Genomic DNA, 14607 nt, shown 5'->3' with positions numbered 1-14607 from the left:
GATAAAATATATAAATGCCTTACACACAGTCAGTAGCCAGTAAATGTTATTTCCTTTTACATAATTTAGGCTAAACCCAAGTAAAAGTATGATTAATTTTTTACCAAATAGTTTCCTAAATGATTTTTAAGTTCAAGTTCACAACTTTTTAGTTACCCACAAAGTAGGTAATTGTCAATGCAAAGTAAAAATAAATTGGGAATCATCTTTTAAATAAGTTAACTAATAAGTATGCCGAGAAGAGTATGAGTCAGTATGAAAACACATTTCTTTGAGCATGTCACCTTCTAGACTCTCTCATCTGAAAAATAGAGATCATAATTGTTAATTTATAAATGTATTATGGGATTAAATAAATGTAAAGTGCCTAGCATCACACCTATTATAGTAGATGTAGTAAGCATTAAACCATGCTCTGCTTTCCCCTGGTCACTGCTGAGGAACACAGATAATTAAGACCTAGTTCTTAATTTCAGGGCACTTATAACTTGGTAGAAAAAGAAGATTTAAAAAACAAATTTTTTTTTAAATTTTTTATATTTTATAGAATATAATTTGCTGTATGTATTGAATTGGCCAAAAAGTTTGGGTTTTTCTGTAAGATGTTATGGAAAAACCCAAATGAACTTTTTGGTCAACCCAATATAATATAAAGTATGCTACAGAATTTTTAAATATGCTATAAACTTTTGTTTCACTATTTTTAAATCTCTAAGTTAATAAGCATGTGGACCATAGCAACCAATGGTAGAAAAGTATCCTTGTTCAAAAGTAACTTTTGAACTCAAAACATATCTTAACCTGTCATTTTTAAACAGTGGTTAAGTTTGGAATGGAACCACTTTCATGAGCTACCATTGGATGCTGTCAGTCTGAGGATGTGTGTTAAATAGCCAAGATAGTGAGGGATAAATTTTAAATATATTTTTGCAATAGGAGCTTTCTGTTTTGTGAGAAAATGTTCAACATATGTGTTGCATAGGAAAGTAGTTGCCTAGTTAATTTCTTATTTTTAAAAAGACAATAATTTGTTTTCAGTTTCTTGATTCAATGACTGCTTTGAGTTATCACTGTTTTAGTGCACAATCTCAGATTTTTTATATGCATAATATGGGAGCTCTGCCCAGGTTCATTTCAAATCTGATCCTTTTTACCCCTCAAAAGATAACCTGATGTTACCACAATTGGCATGAGCTTTCCTTTCTCTTGCTTTCCTTTTTCCTTTGTTGATGTTTACCTTTTTCTGGAATAATATGGCTATCATTTGTTATTTGGGAAATGGATTTTTTATAAATAGATAATAAAATTGATGCTCTTTTTCCCCCTCTCATTTTAAGATGTAACCTTAAAAAAAAAAAAGTAACCTCCCTAGATCTTTGGAGCAATGGAAATTTTACGAATTTAATCTGATGACCAAGAGCATTATGATCTAGGGAATTATGCAAAAATTATCAATGCCTCTATCTGGAGTTCACCCCATTTAAATCAGGAGGAAGGGTGTAACTTAGGCATTAGTGAGTGAAACTCTTCAGGTGATTCTGAATCTCAGTCAGGATGCCAATTACTAACCTAGAAAGAATTGCAGTAATACTTGGAAAAAGTGTATATAAATATGTAAAATGTTTCCTCAGCTAAGTGCTCTGTGATGACCCAGAGGAGTGGAATTGAGGGTGTGAGTGGGAGGTTCAAGAGGGAGGGGTTGTATTTGTATACATATAGCTGACTCATTTTGTTGTGCAACAGAAACACACACAACATTGTAAAGCAGTTATACTTCAAATTATTTTATAAAAAAAACAATGGCTGTTGTTAGGGGGAGAGAGTAGAGACTGGAAGAAGGCCTAAAGGAGCTTTCTGAGAAAATGTTCTATTTGTTGGTTAAATGGTGTTGACATATGTAAACATTTGTCAAAGCGAATTGAATTGTAAAAAAGAAAAATAAAAAACACACATATATAAATGTTTCCTTAAATGTCTAGCACATTTCCCAAAATAAATGCTCGACAAGGGATGAGATTTTTAAGAATGGCCTGGTCTTTAATTAAGTATGCTCTGTGTCAGTTTTGGTGGACAGTTGGAAAGTCTCTCAAAGCAATTTTTGCAATTTATTAAATTGAGGATGAAAGTCTTGGCTTAAATATAAGCCACTATTTTACTTGAACCCAATTTCTTTAAACGTTCAACAACTACCTGAGTATCCTGTTTTCCAAATTAGAACAAACACATGCATATATACACATCTTTCCTTTGCTCATGTCATATTGGATAGTAAAAAAATAAAATTGGTTTATTAGGTCAGTTGGCACTCTCAAAAAGTCCAAAATCTAATCAGCCTTTGAATAGTTGCTATAAAAAATCCCATAAGCAATATTTATAGAGTTACATTACACTTAAACAGTAAGATATGTTTTACATTTACACTTAGCATTCTGTTGAGGCTATAAATCTCATCTGTTTCAGTTGTACTCTGTTTCTTATTGATCTTTGCTGTGTATTCGCTAAAATAATAAAGTGAATGTAAATATACATAGTCATTTTTATTCTGTCATCTTAATTTATTATACAAAATTTAAAGTTTTAATTAAATATAGTAGAAAATGACTTTCTTATGTACACCACATGTAAAGATGAAAGCATCTGGCATAACGTTAGCCGTGTTTATAGATGAACTGATATGGATTCTGTCACATTCAGCCAAGAAAGTACCATGTAACTCTACAGTTCAGCTCTATGCACTAGGAATGTGACTTCTGTTAGGTGTTGAAGCATTTGATAGCCTCAAATGATACACTGACACTCTTCAAAGTTCACTTACATTTGGACACAGATCATGTGGCTGCTATTGCTGAAAAAGAAAAACTCATCAATTGTCTCTTTCTAACTCTATTATGGTCAGTTCCTTCAGCTTGTCTTTAGAACCTTCCTTGAATGCTTGGTTGTTTTATTATTTGCTTTTTAAAACAGTGTCAGACACAGTGTAAATAATTAAGTAAGCAGGCATACTTCTTCCCTTCTCAGTTGCTTGATTCTAAGCAAGGCCCAGCCATGTCAAATTTTAGCCCGCCAGACCAACACCTTGGCATTAAATGTCAACCTGACTTCATTTTGACCCTAGAAACTTTCTCATTGCTACTTTGCATTTTCTTCACTAAAGCATCTGTTAGTGAGTGAGTTTTTCGGTTCCTTCTTCATCTTGTCTTTCCCTCGGAGCTGTGAGCACTCCAGTAGATTGCATCATTAGGTTGGGCACTGTGAGCTGTTTTGCTCTTTTCCAAGTGTCTGATTCAGCAGGCCAGAGACCACTGCTTGCCAGAAAGTCACCATTGCTCCTAGGCTGACGCTTGCCTACTTGTTTTGATCGTCTGAGAGATGAGACTTTGTTTGCCAGAACCACAGTTGATAGAAATAGAATGGTGCAGATAAGAAAGAGCACGGCAATTATGATTAAGCAGACTAGCATAGCCATTTTGTTGTTGTTGTCCTCACAGACACCCTTTTTGAAAATTTCACTGTGACTTTTGCTTGTGTTTTTAATGCCCTGTACTGTTGGAGAACTGTTCCTGACAACAGAAGATACATAAAGTTCCAGTTCAGATTTAGGAGTTAAAAACGTGATATGAGATGATGTTGCTGTTTCAGGCATGTTTGTAGAATTATCTTTTTTATCTGCTTCAGGAGTCTTAGGGTTTGTGTTAAAGTTTTCATTTTGGCTTCTGTCCATCTTGTTGCGAATATCTGGATCTAAGACAGTAGTATTGTTATCCCACAGATGGGTATAGTTTGCTTTTGTTCCAGGAGACAAAGAAAAAGCTGTTGTCATCAGAAAGGCAAGATGCAGGTAATGTCCCGTGTGTCCCATGTCTGTGAGTGTACTGGTAATCTGTAGGAAAAGAAATATAATTTGTTAACTTGTGAAAGAATAATGGTTCCTAGTTTTGGTAATTGTCATTAAAAGATGGATAGATAGTTGATAAGTTTTAGCTATAATTACACTCATGCCTGGCATTTGCTTTCCTGTTTGAATTCCTTCTGAACTGATCTTTTTTTCTACTAGGCTACACATAAAGAAACAATTTAATTTCTCTTATTTTTTAAATGCTAAAAGGTAGCATTACAGATAACTGCCAGTCATTGTAAACTGAATACCCTGGTTTAAGAGTTTCCTCCCTCTTGAACATGCTAGAAGAATTTAGCTTTGAGTCACATACTTCTGCTTTTACTTTTTTGATTCCTCCTTTTTTTTTTTCCTGACCATTTAAGGAAACTCCTTGCACAAACTCCCCATCCTCTAACAAATGAGTCACCCATCTGTATAGTAAAGGAGAAATGTGACATTTTGCTTCGTGTATGAGAAGAAAATGCAAATAGTTTTGCAGGGGGCTCAGGAAAGGGGAAGTGTGGTAGCAACCAAGAGAAAACGGACGTCAAGTAGAAATTCAAGATGTTCTTTTTTCTTCCTGGGTGTTTTATCTTGAAGCTTAGAATAAAGCTAGTGCTTAGAAATACATTTCAAGTATCCATGAAAGCACTTTTATAATGATGGGTCTCCCTTCACCTCTATGGCCCCTGAGTTACTGTGGCTTTCTGAAAGCAGAGGCATGCCACTTTTCTCATCCCAAACCTCTGGCATTACGGAGGAAAAGAGGCAAGTTTCTTTGAATAATCTCAAAAGTTCAACAAAAGATATTGACCTTTCTCATTATTATTTGTGCTTAGAATTTTTCTGTGAATATTTTGACATAATCTTTAAAAATAAGTTATACAATAAAATAGAAATACAACATCAAGATCATGGGATTCAGACTCAAGTGGGAAGTCAGTGCAGATCATAAGAGTATCAACCTATAAATGAAAAGGTAGAATTTCGGTTTTGGGTCTGAGCTTGTTGGAAGCCAGTCCACAAAGGGGAAAACTGTGTTCCTAATTTTCATTATCCATCATAAGACTGAAAATTTAAATGCAACTGGCATATCTGTTCTAGGTACTGGTAAGCCAGCAGGAAAGATTCATTACCATTTTTGAGCTATCTCTTTTAAAATAGTATTCCAGTTTGTCTGGGCCACTTTTGTAAGAGTGTTTTATTGTTTGCATTTATATGAATAGGGAAGCGGGAGCAAAAATCAGTTTACTCTTCTGTTGTTTAGTCAGTCAGTCATGTGCGACTCTTTGTGACCCCATGGACTGTAGACCACCAGGCTCCTCTGTCCATGGAATTTTCCAGGCAAGGTTACTGGAGTGGGTTGCCATTTCCGTCTCCTGAGATATATCAAATAAAAGTGCCTGTTTGCCTATTATATATAAGTTCTTCTCAAACTTGAAAGTACATGGATGTGAGTTTGTTTTTAATGCATAGGTCTAGGAGGGACCTGAGACTTTTAACTAATTCCCAGGTGACACAGATACTGCTGCTACTCATGCTTTTTTTTTTTTTTTTTTCCCCCAACTGAAGTATAGTTGATTTGAGAATAACAAATGTGACATACTGTTATACAAATGAAAGTAGCATATAATAAACAATGCTAACTAGAAACTAACCTCTGAAGTAATATTTCCTATTGATAGTATGGAGGAGAAAAAAAACCCTTATGTGTTCTAGAAGTAAGATTACTTTTCAGATTGTAATTTTTATAGACAGTTAAAGATATTGTGCACTGACTTGTCTATAATAGTGTTTTAATTCAATTTTTAAGTTGAATGACATAAATCTTTGGATACTTCCACAAAGTATTTTTGTCGAAGTACTTGTGATTTTTCCTCAAAGAGAAAGACTTTACATTAGATTAGCAAATAATTTCCAGCCTTTTATACTAGACTGGACTTCTGCATGAGATGCTAAAAATGATTCAAAGCAAGTTATTCTTGTCACATTAGTTCATTAGCAGTGTAATATGTCTCATAGTATTTGTACACATTTTAGCAGTTCTCACCACAGGATAAATAATAGGCCCGCTGTTGATTGTCTTCAGCCAGATGTACTGTCATCCCCAAATAAACAAACCGTTAACAAAATGAGACTTTGATATCCTTACAAATGCCTAAGAATAGAGAGCTGTCTCTACATCTCTATTTTATGCAGTGGAGGCCAGGTGATATAATCAAAACTTTCCTTTATCTCTGGTAGTTTTCAATAAAATTTATAATGCCTAAGCATTAGTAATGAGAAATTTGTTTTTTAAACTTATTTGATTAACATGAACATGAATAACATGAACTTTACAATTCACTTAAGAGACTAAACTCAAATCCTACTTAATCTTAATTTAAAGCTCTGTGTTGATGGTAACTCTTGCCATTTCTTACTTAAATTTTACTTAATAGAACAGAGAAGAAAACAGGATACGTGTTCCATTACTAATTCTACTTTGTTAGTACAATTTCCTCAAACACTAATCTGTAAGAAGTTATAAATGAACAGGCATAAGAAAAGCCATATATATGACCTACCTTACAAAATGCTTGGTCAAAATCTTATAACCTGATTTTAATAAGCCACTTCTTTTCTTTTCTTGAAGCACAGCTTCCAAATAATTTAAAGCAGAATAGACTTGAAGAATCTGAACCTAAAAGTAAATCTGCAGTTTAAAAAAAAAAAGGATATGTACAGCTAGCTTTCCACTAACCACAGATGACACATTTCCTTTCCACTGCAGCTAAAGCACATGTCACAGGGGAAAAAAAAATCTCCAACTTGTCTATTTGGCCACTGGCATGACAGGAGGCTTTGTAGGACAAATCCCCGCCTCCAGGGTAGGGAGGGTTTTCTGTTTAATGCCTTTTGACCCTATGCTTATTATGTATGTCTGCTATATGCTTTCGAATGCTATGTTAGTATCTTTCAGAAAAAGAGAAAATAGCACTTACCCTGAGATTGAGCATTAAAATCTTCTCTAAAAATTATATTTGTATACCACAGACTGATTTGATAACATGAGTTTGGAGACCCAGGATATTGGTCAGATAATAGAAACAGTAATGTATATAACCAGCATTTCAAAGTATGGAAATGCAACAGTGGTTTGGAGAGAATATCTAGTGAACTTAGGTTATAAGGGACAAAAAATCCCTTATAATCTTAAGTGTAGTGTATATACACACACACACTCCCCTCTAATGTCCTGTCAGGACCTCATACTCAATGTGTCTAAAATGGACTTCATTTTTCCCCCAAAGTGACTGCCCCTTGTGATCTCTGTTTTTATTTATGGTGGTAACATTCTTGGTAATGGCAGAGGCTTGCTATACAGCAAGTCCTTTTAATTCAAATCCTTTGTTTCAGCCTTAATAAAGACCTTGGGTCATGTCGATCCTTTCTTCATATTTTTGGATCAGTTTCTTCTCTCACTTTTAGCCTTGTAGATATTTTAGATGCTTATTAAACCATACCTAGACTATTAAAATATCTTTTTTACTAGCCTCAACTCCTTCTTATATATTGTATATATCACTTCCTGTGATCATATCACCTTTTTCTTTTTAAAAAAATGTGGTCAAATAACTTCTTAACACCTGCAGCTGCAATTCAGAAATGTTTGTGCACATAAACATCAGATGAAAAGGTTGTTGAAAAACGATGAAAATCTCCGGGCCCCACTGCATAGATTTATATATAGTAGGTCTGGGCTAGGACAGGAAACTGTGTTTTAATGAGGCACAGAGTTGATTCTACCGCTGATGTGCCACAAAACATCCTCCAAGAAATACCAAGCTCTTAAGAGAAAATCTGAGCCCCTTAGTTGAGCAGTTTTGGTCCCTTCACAATTTGGCTATTCTGTATTTTTCCAGCTTTCTCTCTTAAAATTTCTCTATATGAATGCTCCATTCTAGCTCAGCTAGCTGATTCTTGCCTCAGCACATCTAGTTGCCTATTTTTCCCCCTTCTTCTCTCTCTCCATGAGGCCTGCCATTCCCTCCTCTTGTTGAGTTTGAAATTCCTCCTGCCCACTTCAGCATCTTCTATGTAGCTTTCACTGATTACCCAGTTTGTGTTGATTTCTCCCTCTTTTGAACTTCACAAAAGTATTTTTCTGTGTAGTTTCTTTGACAAGTGATTACATACTACCTCATATCCCTTCTTTGTTCTTGAAATACTTTAAGATGACTTAAACTTGTCATATTTTTATCTTATTTTTTCCCAATAAGATTTAAAACTCTTAGGAAAGGATATTTGTTTTAGCTTACTTTGTAGTACCACCAGAATCATCAAGTATAGAACGTTGGGCCAAAGTTGATATAAGGTTGATTCATTTTGAAATTCTGGACTGTATTTGGGGGCTTTCTTATGGTCCTTATTTTGACTACTCATATTGATTAGCATTTTTTTGGATGTAGACAACATACGACATAGACAACTTAATCAAAAAAATGGAATGTATTGGCTCACACAACTGAATAATACAGGAATAAATTTGATCCCAGGAGAGGGGCTTTATCTAGGACTCAAAAGAAATGGCTGGGGCCGCAGTTTATCTTGTCATTTCTCTGCTCCATTTCTTCAGTTTTTAGGCAGGCTTTTCATTCATATCTTAAGGTACAAGCTAACAACTCTCAGAGCTATATGTTCCTTTAATTACAAACATCAGGGAAGAAAAAGATCTCAGTTCTCAACAATTTAAGCTGAAGTCTTTGAATTGGGCCTATTGGCCCTGGTTGTCCTGGTTTGAATCACATGATCACTATTGACCCATTCTTTCTGGTCATGGTGGATTAAATGAATTGACTAAATTCATTCAGTTTACTCCAAGGCACCAAGTGGGTCGTTCCCACCTAAATAGTTCACCTGGGAACTTGTGTGGGCCCGGAAGCAGCTGACCAATGTCCATTGCCTTCCTCCTTGCTTGACTGTGGTAGACAAGTTTGTTGTTGCTGTTGTTGCTCAGGTTTTGAACTGGGGATTTGTCTCTTCCATTTTACTTCAGCCTTCTCAGTGTCTTAAGAACAAGTGATTTAAAAAATGGATCCAGACTTTGTGTAATTGTTTCATATTATAGTTTGTTTTCTCTAGAAAACTAATCAGAAAATAAAGGAATTCAGAACTCTTAATGATTTGTGTCCTTTTTTTTCATCCTCCTCAGGTTCAAAACTGGTCAAATCAATGGTGATTTGCTGATATACCACGTCTTGCTGACTTTAAAGCCATATTATGCAAAGCCATATGAAATTGTAGTGGACCTTACCCATACTGGGCCTAGCAATCGCTTTAAAACAGACTTTCTCTCCAAGTGGTTTGTGGTTTTTCCTGGCTTTGCTTATGATAATGTCTCTGCAGTATATATCTATAACTGTAACTCCTGGGTCAGGGAATATACCAAGTATCATGAGCGGCTGCTGACTGGCCTCAAAGGCAGCAAAAGACTCATTTTCATAGACTGTCCTGGGAAACTGGCTGAGCACATTGAGCATGAACAGCAGAAACTACCCGCTGCCACCTTGGCTTTAGAAGAGGACCTGAAGGTTTTCCACAATGCTCTCAAGCTAGCTCACAAAGACACCAAGGTGTCTATTAAAGTAAGTTTCACTGCCTGTTAGGTAAGTGATTCTTTGCCTTGCTTGACTAACCAGCCAATCTACTAGACTCCCCAGGGTTCCTTTAGTACTGTATAGCAAATGTAAAGTCCAGATGGAGGAAAACCAAGCTTTCTGTCTTAATGGAGGTCCTGCAGAAGGCTGGAGAGGTGTACGCTTAATATGATTTCCAGGTTGGATTGGAGGCAGGAGAGTAGTGTAGAGTGGGCGGTTTGCTGCATATCTGTCAAATGGCAGGAGTAATTGAGGAATGGGAACTACCTATTGAGAGTTCTTTTGATTATTACATGCTTTTTAGCAGAGGATGAACATGAACCTTCAGGATAAAATTTGTAATTATCCATAGGATGTCAAGCTTTTAGAAGCTAAAAAATGTTTTCTGATGTTTTCAGTTTCTTTTGACAGCACTTATCACAATTTTTATTGAACCTGTTTGAATATATAATGGTGGTAACTCTTTAAATGGCAATCATGGTATTTTGTTTGGTTGGTTGGTTTTTTAAACCTCTCAGATTTCTACATAATGAAATTTAATCCTTTTCCACTCTCCCCTCTTGCTGCCATTTTCCAGGTTGGTTCTACTGCTGTTCAAGTAACCTCAGCAGAGCGAACAAAAGTGCTGGGGCAATCAGTCTTTTTAAATGATATCTATTATGCCTCGGAAATTGAAGAGATCTGCCTAGTGGACGAGAACCAGTTCACCCTAACGATTGCAAACCAAGGCACACCTCTCACCTTCATGCACCAAGAGTGTGATGCCATCGTTCAGTCTATCATTCACATCCGGACACGCTGGGAGCTGTCGCAACCCGACTCCATTCCTCAGCACACCAAGATTCGGCCAAAAGACGTCCCTGGGACACTACTCAATATTGCATTACTTAATTTAGGCAGTTCAGACCCTAGTTTACGGTAGGTTTTTTAAAAACTCATTTCAGTCTTATTTAAGGTTTGTTGGTTTTAAAATGAGATCAATTAATAAGCTTTTAAGGCAGTCTCTACCTTAATACTATAAATTATTAGCAGGCATTCTAAGTAGGTAAACCAGTATGCCCTCATCAGATTCACACATGAACTATGTAAATCTGGATAGGGTGATTTATACTAAACCAGTGTTCTTTCAACTTTCATCTGAAACATAACAACATGGCCATTTTGGTGGGGTTTTTTTGTTTGTTTTTCTTTTTTAAAAAAGTTTTTTTTTTTTTTAAGTCTACTTCTAAATAAAATTTCTCCTTTTTTGAGTTCTCTAATTTTTCCCATATTTAAAAGTACATCACTATTCAGCTCCCTTACAGTCAAATAAGATTATCATTATTTGAAAAGGAAGGCTTAATGTTCAGTAATTGAGTAACATTACATAGTTTCCGCGACTGTGTAACTTTAACAAAATTCTTGAAAGAAAGCTTAAGACAAATATAGATGTCAGATGAGCAGAGTTATAATTGGATCTGGTTAGGCTCAGTATCTAAATGAATGAGGAAAGGACAGGGCCTATGGCATCAGGAGTTTTGGTTTAAATCTAGACCTGCTGCTCTGTATGACTTTGGTCAAGGTACTGAAGTTCTGCAGATGAGCACTAGTTTCCTCTTTTTAAAAATAAAGGTAACCCTGCCTTCCTGTAAACTTACAAAGTTTAATAAATGTGTGGTAGTAGAGCATAGCGTCTAGCAAATTGTTTGTACTTAACAAATATTTCCTCCCAACTGCCTCCCCATCCCCCGCCACCCTTTCCTCTCTGCCAGTGTCTCCATACCACTTCCCTCTTCGGCCTCTCTCCTTTTCATGTTAAGATGATGTTTTGCCCCAAGTACCTTGGGACTATTACGTTTTTACAGATATAAATTCTTGGCTTTGGAAAATCTTCCCTAGGGTATAATATAGCCCAGGTTTTATAAATGGGTTTTTTAGAATTGCAAATCCTCCCTAATTTAAGAGGAAAAAAAATAAGCAAGATTTCTTTACCTGGACGGTCCTCATGGGGTCCGTGAACTCCCAGAAAATACACACAAAATTTCACGTATGCTTACCTTTCATTATCTGAGAGGAGTCTGTGACACCTACTCCCAGTTTGAGGAATCCCAGTTCCGTTGAAGTAACAGTTCTGTTGAAATAAGAGTGAAAGTCACTGTCAAAATAGCATCACTTAGAATTTCTTGGCGTTAATAAAAGATACACAAACTTAGAAACAATGATGTTAATATTTTCATTTTAGGAAAATGGAGCTATGTCTGTCTTGAGTTTCTAGTTCAGAATTCCTCATAGAAGAGTGCTAGCAGACTTCTAACAGTTATTAGCTTGAATGAACCTGTATTCTTCTCTTGTGAAATAAAGCAAACTGACAGCTTCTGCTTTTTGCTGAAGCCTATCGTTCCAGAGAAAAAGCCTTGAGGCAGACTTATATTTCAGTGGCTTTTTCCCCTGTGTGGTTATTACATAAATATATTAGCATGATGAAAGTTCAGAGATAAGGAAAACCTGAAATTTACTGAGCAAACCATTTGTTTTGCTGGATAGGGTGGAAAAATCTAAGTCTGAAAATTGAGTGTTTTGAGCTGTCTCCTAAATTGTTTAAGTATATTTTTAGACATTTATAGGGAAGACTTTGGTTCTGATGGAACCAGGATATATATTACAGTTTGAGTGTTCTTTATTTTTTTTAATTCAGTGCTTTTATGTATAATAGAAGTTCATTTAAGGAAAAAATGGCACGTGGAGGGAGGTACTTAATTATATTAAAAAATTGTTTGACGTCTAGTTTGTAGTATAAATTGTAGGACACCTAGAAAGAAATTTGGGAGATTCTAATGAAAGATTTTAGCATTCTAATTTTATGAGGGCCATCTCATTTCTTGTGCTCCTGGTTATATCTGGATCTAGTGAGAAGGGGAGCCACAATTTTGAGTTTTGGCCTCACTGAAAATATGGTATGCCTTATTCTGACTTTCTTCATATTGACTGATCTTAAGACCATAAAATTCTCATATTTTATATCCCAAAGGAATGTCTTTTAGAAAGGCCTTATACTCGCTGTCGTTAGGAGCCTCAGAGTTCTCTTCTGATTATATGGAGAATTTTCCTTTTAAAAAATATAATTGTGGGGTATTTGGAATTTACCATAGAATTATAAAATCTTATCTCTGGTCATAAAATTTTAAAATAGTTGATCTATGCTTGGTAACAGAATCATAAGTTGTATGTTATGAAAAATTTGAAATTATAAGAAAGAAGTTTAAAACAACTTAATTTGTGTTTTCTCCTAGGTCAGCTGCCTATAATCTTCTGTGTGCCTTAACTTGTACCTTTAATTTAAAAATTGAGGGCCAGTTACTAGAGACGTCAGGTTTATGTATCCCAGCCAACAACACCCTCTTTATTGTCTCTATTAGTAAGACCCTGGCAGCCAATGAGCCACACCTCACCTTAGAATTTTTGGAAGAGTGTATTTCTGGATTTAGCAAATCTAGTAAGTAATGATTTTTTTTTTTAATACTAACAATGATTCTAAGAAGATTCAAAGACAGTCCTTTGATTTCAAAATTTGCCAATGAAATCTTTAGTGTATTTCCACTTCTTATTTTTATTTTTTGTCTTACTGAAGAAACTTCATGGTAGATCACATTGAGAAATCCACAAAAAATTTGGCAGTACATGCACAATGGGAAGATTTTGATATCTTCTGTGTCTCTGCACCACTTACAAAGTGTTTTTCATTCCGTGTTTCACATTAGCAAATTTCTCTTCTTAGCAAGTTATTCCAAATGTGTAAAATATCCATGTTGTCTCCTTGATTTTAGGGAAGTAGTCATTTTCTCTTTACTTCAGGTTGAATTTGAACTGTGATTTTATTGTTTATGTATAGTTCATGGAGAATGCAGTGGCACAAAATACAAGGTCCAGAGTCAACTCCTGACTTGGCTTTCATAAACGTAAATTTAACATCTATTCTTTATGTCTATCCATCTTCAGACTCTGTAGTAGTATAAATGTTGCTCTTCTCCCAGCTTATTCCCTGACATATTCTTCCCTTCCCTTTCTCTCTCCATAATACATAAAACTTTTTAATACACTCAAACACATTTCTTGACTTTTCTGTGTTAATGAAAGCTTTGGAAATTCATTAAGACCAGATCACTGTGTATTTTTACAGCAAGAGATATAGGATTATAACTCTAAAAAGAAAACATGCAAAACTGACAAGACAGATATAAAGCTTTATTAAAAAAAATATTAACGAAGGTTTGAGTGAATGGACACATGTATTGTGTTCCTGGAGAGACAGTTCTTATCAGATGGTTGTGATTCAGTTCAGTCCCTTCAAAATAGCTGTGAGAGTTGAGGATTAAGAATGAGGTAGAGAGTGACTGAACTGAACAGTAATTAAAATGAGTATTCAAAAATCAGCAATCCGATCACTTTAAGAGAAGCATATTGATAAAGAAGTAACACAGACTAATGGGGGAAGATTAAATCACTTCAGAAATGAGGAGGCTGAGAAATGAATCAAGTTGGGTCTTCATCTTAACCCCAAACCACAAGATGATGCTGAAATAAGTTCTAACTTTTTTTTAAAGAATTGAATATAAAAACTGGAACCATGTAAGAAAGAGGAATAATATTTAATTGCTTTCTGAGTAAGGACTTATGAAGCAAGAAAAGTAATAGATTGAAACAAAGGAAATGGTGAAAGTTCACTAACAAGTTTGAAGAAATTCAAACTGAAAGAATTGTTGTTCAGTTGCTCAGTCGTGTCCAACTCTTTGCAACCCCATGGACTGCAGCACACCAGGTCTCCCTGTCCTTCACCATCTCCCGGAGCCTGCTCAAACTTGTGTCCATCGATTGGTGATACCATCCAACCGTCTCATCCTCTGTCATCCCCTTCTCTTCCTGCCTTCAATCTTTCCCAGCATCAGGGATTTTTCTAATGAGTCAGTTCTTCACATCAGGTGCCCAGAGTCTCAGAGCTTCAGCTTCAGCATCAGTCCTTCTGATGAATATTCAGGACTGATTTCCTTTAAGATTGATTGGTTTGATCTCCTTGCAGTCCAAGGGACTCTCAAGAGTCTTCTCCAACACCACAGT

At 35.6% G+C, this 14607-nt stretch overlaps 2 protein-coding genes across 9 annotated transcripts in view; one reads left to right on the top strand and one right to left on the bottom strand.

Annotated features, from left to right (window-relative positions):
• Positions 1-14607, top strand: part of NF1 (neurofibromin 1) — a 238640-nt gene that overhangs the window by 185181 nt on the left and 38852 nt on the right. For all 8 annotated transcript variants that reach the window (XR_009692943.1, XM_061142862.1, XM_061142857.1 and 5 more), the window contains 3 exons: positions 9072-9504; positions 10094-10434; positions 12786-12988. Coding sequence is in view for 7 of the 8 variants with exons in the window: in XM_061142862.1 (XP_060998845.1) it covers positions 9072-9504; positions 10094-10434; positions 12786-12988 (977 nt within the window). In the remaining variant the exon portion in view is untranslated. The remainder of the gene's footprint in view (positions 1-9071; positions 9505-10093; positions 10435-12785; positions 12989-14607) is intronic.
• On the bottom strand, positions 2087-6684 carry EVI2A (ecotropic viral integration site 2A). The gene is made up of 2 exons (XM_061142866.1): positions 6445-6684; positions 2087-3880 (listed from the first exon to the last, which is right to left on the bottom strand). The coding sequence occupies exon 2, from the start codon at positions 3857-3859 to the stop codon at positions 3161-3163; it is 699 nt and encodes a 232-aa protein (XP_060998849.1). The 5' UTR covers positions 3860-3880; positions 6445-6684; the 3' UTR covers positions 2087-3160.

Source organism: Dama dama, chromosome 5 (genome assembly GCF_033118175.1).
Source record: "Dama dama isolate Ldn47 chromosome 5, ASM3311817v1, whole genome shotgun sequence".
Lineage (NCBI taxonomy): Eukaryota > Metazoa > Chordata > Mammalia > Artiodactyla > Cervidae > Dama > Dama dama.
Note: the sequence above shows the minus strand (reverse complement) of the source record. Positions and strands in the feature narration are given on the sequence as shown.

What these genes read in the sequence shown, in the direction of transcription:
- EVI2A (XM_061142866.1), bottom strand. Translation starts at nt 3,859, where the DNA reads ATGGGACACACGGGACATTACCTGCATCTTGCCTTTCTGATGACAACA.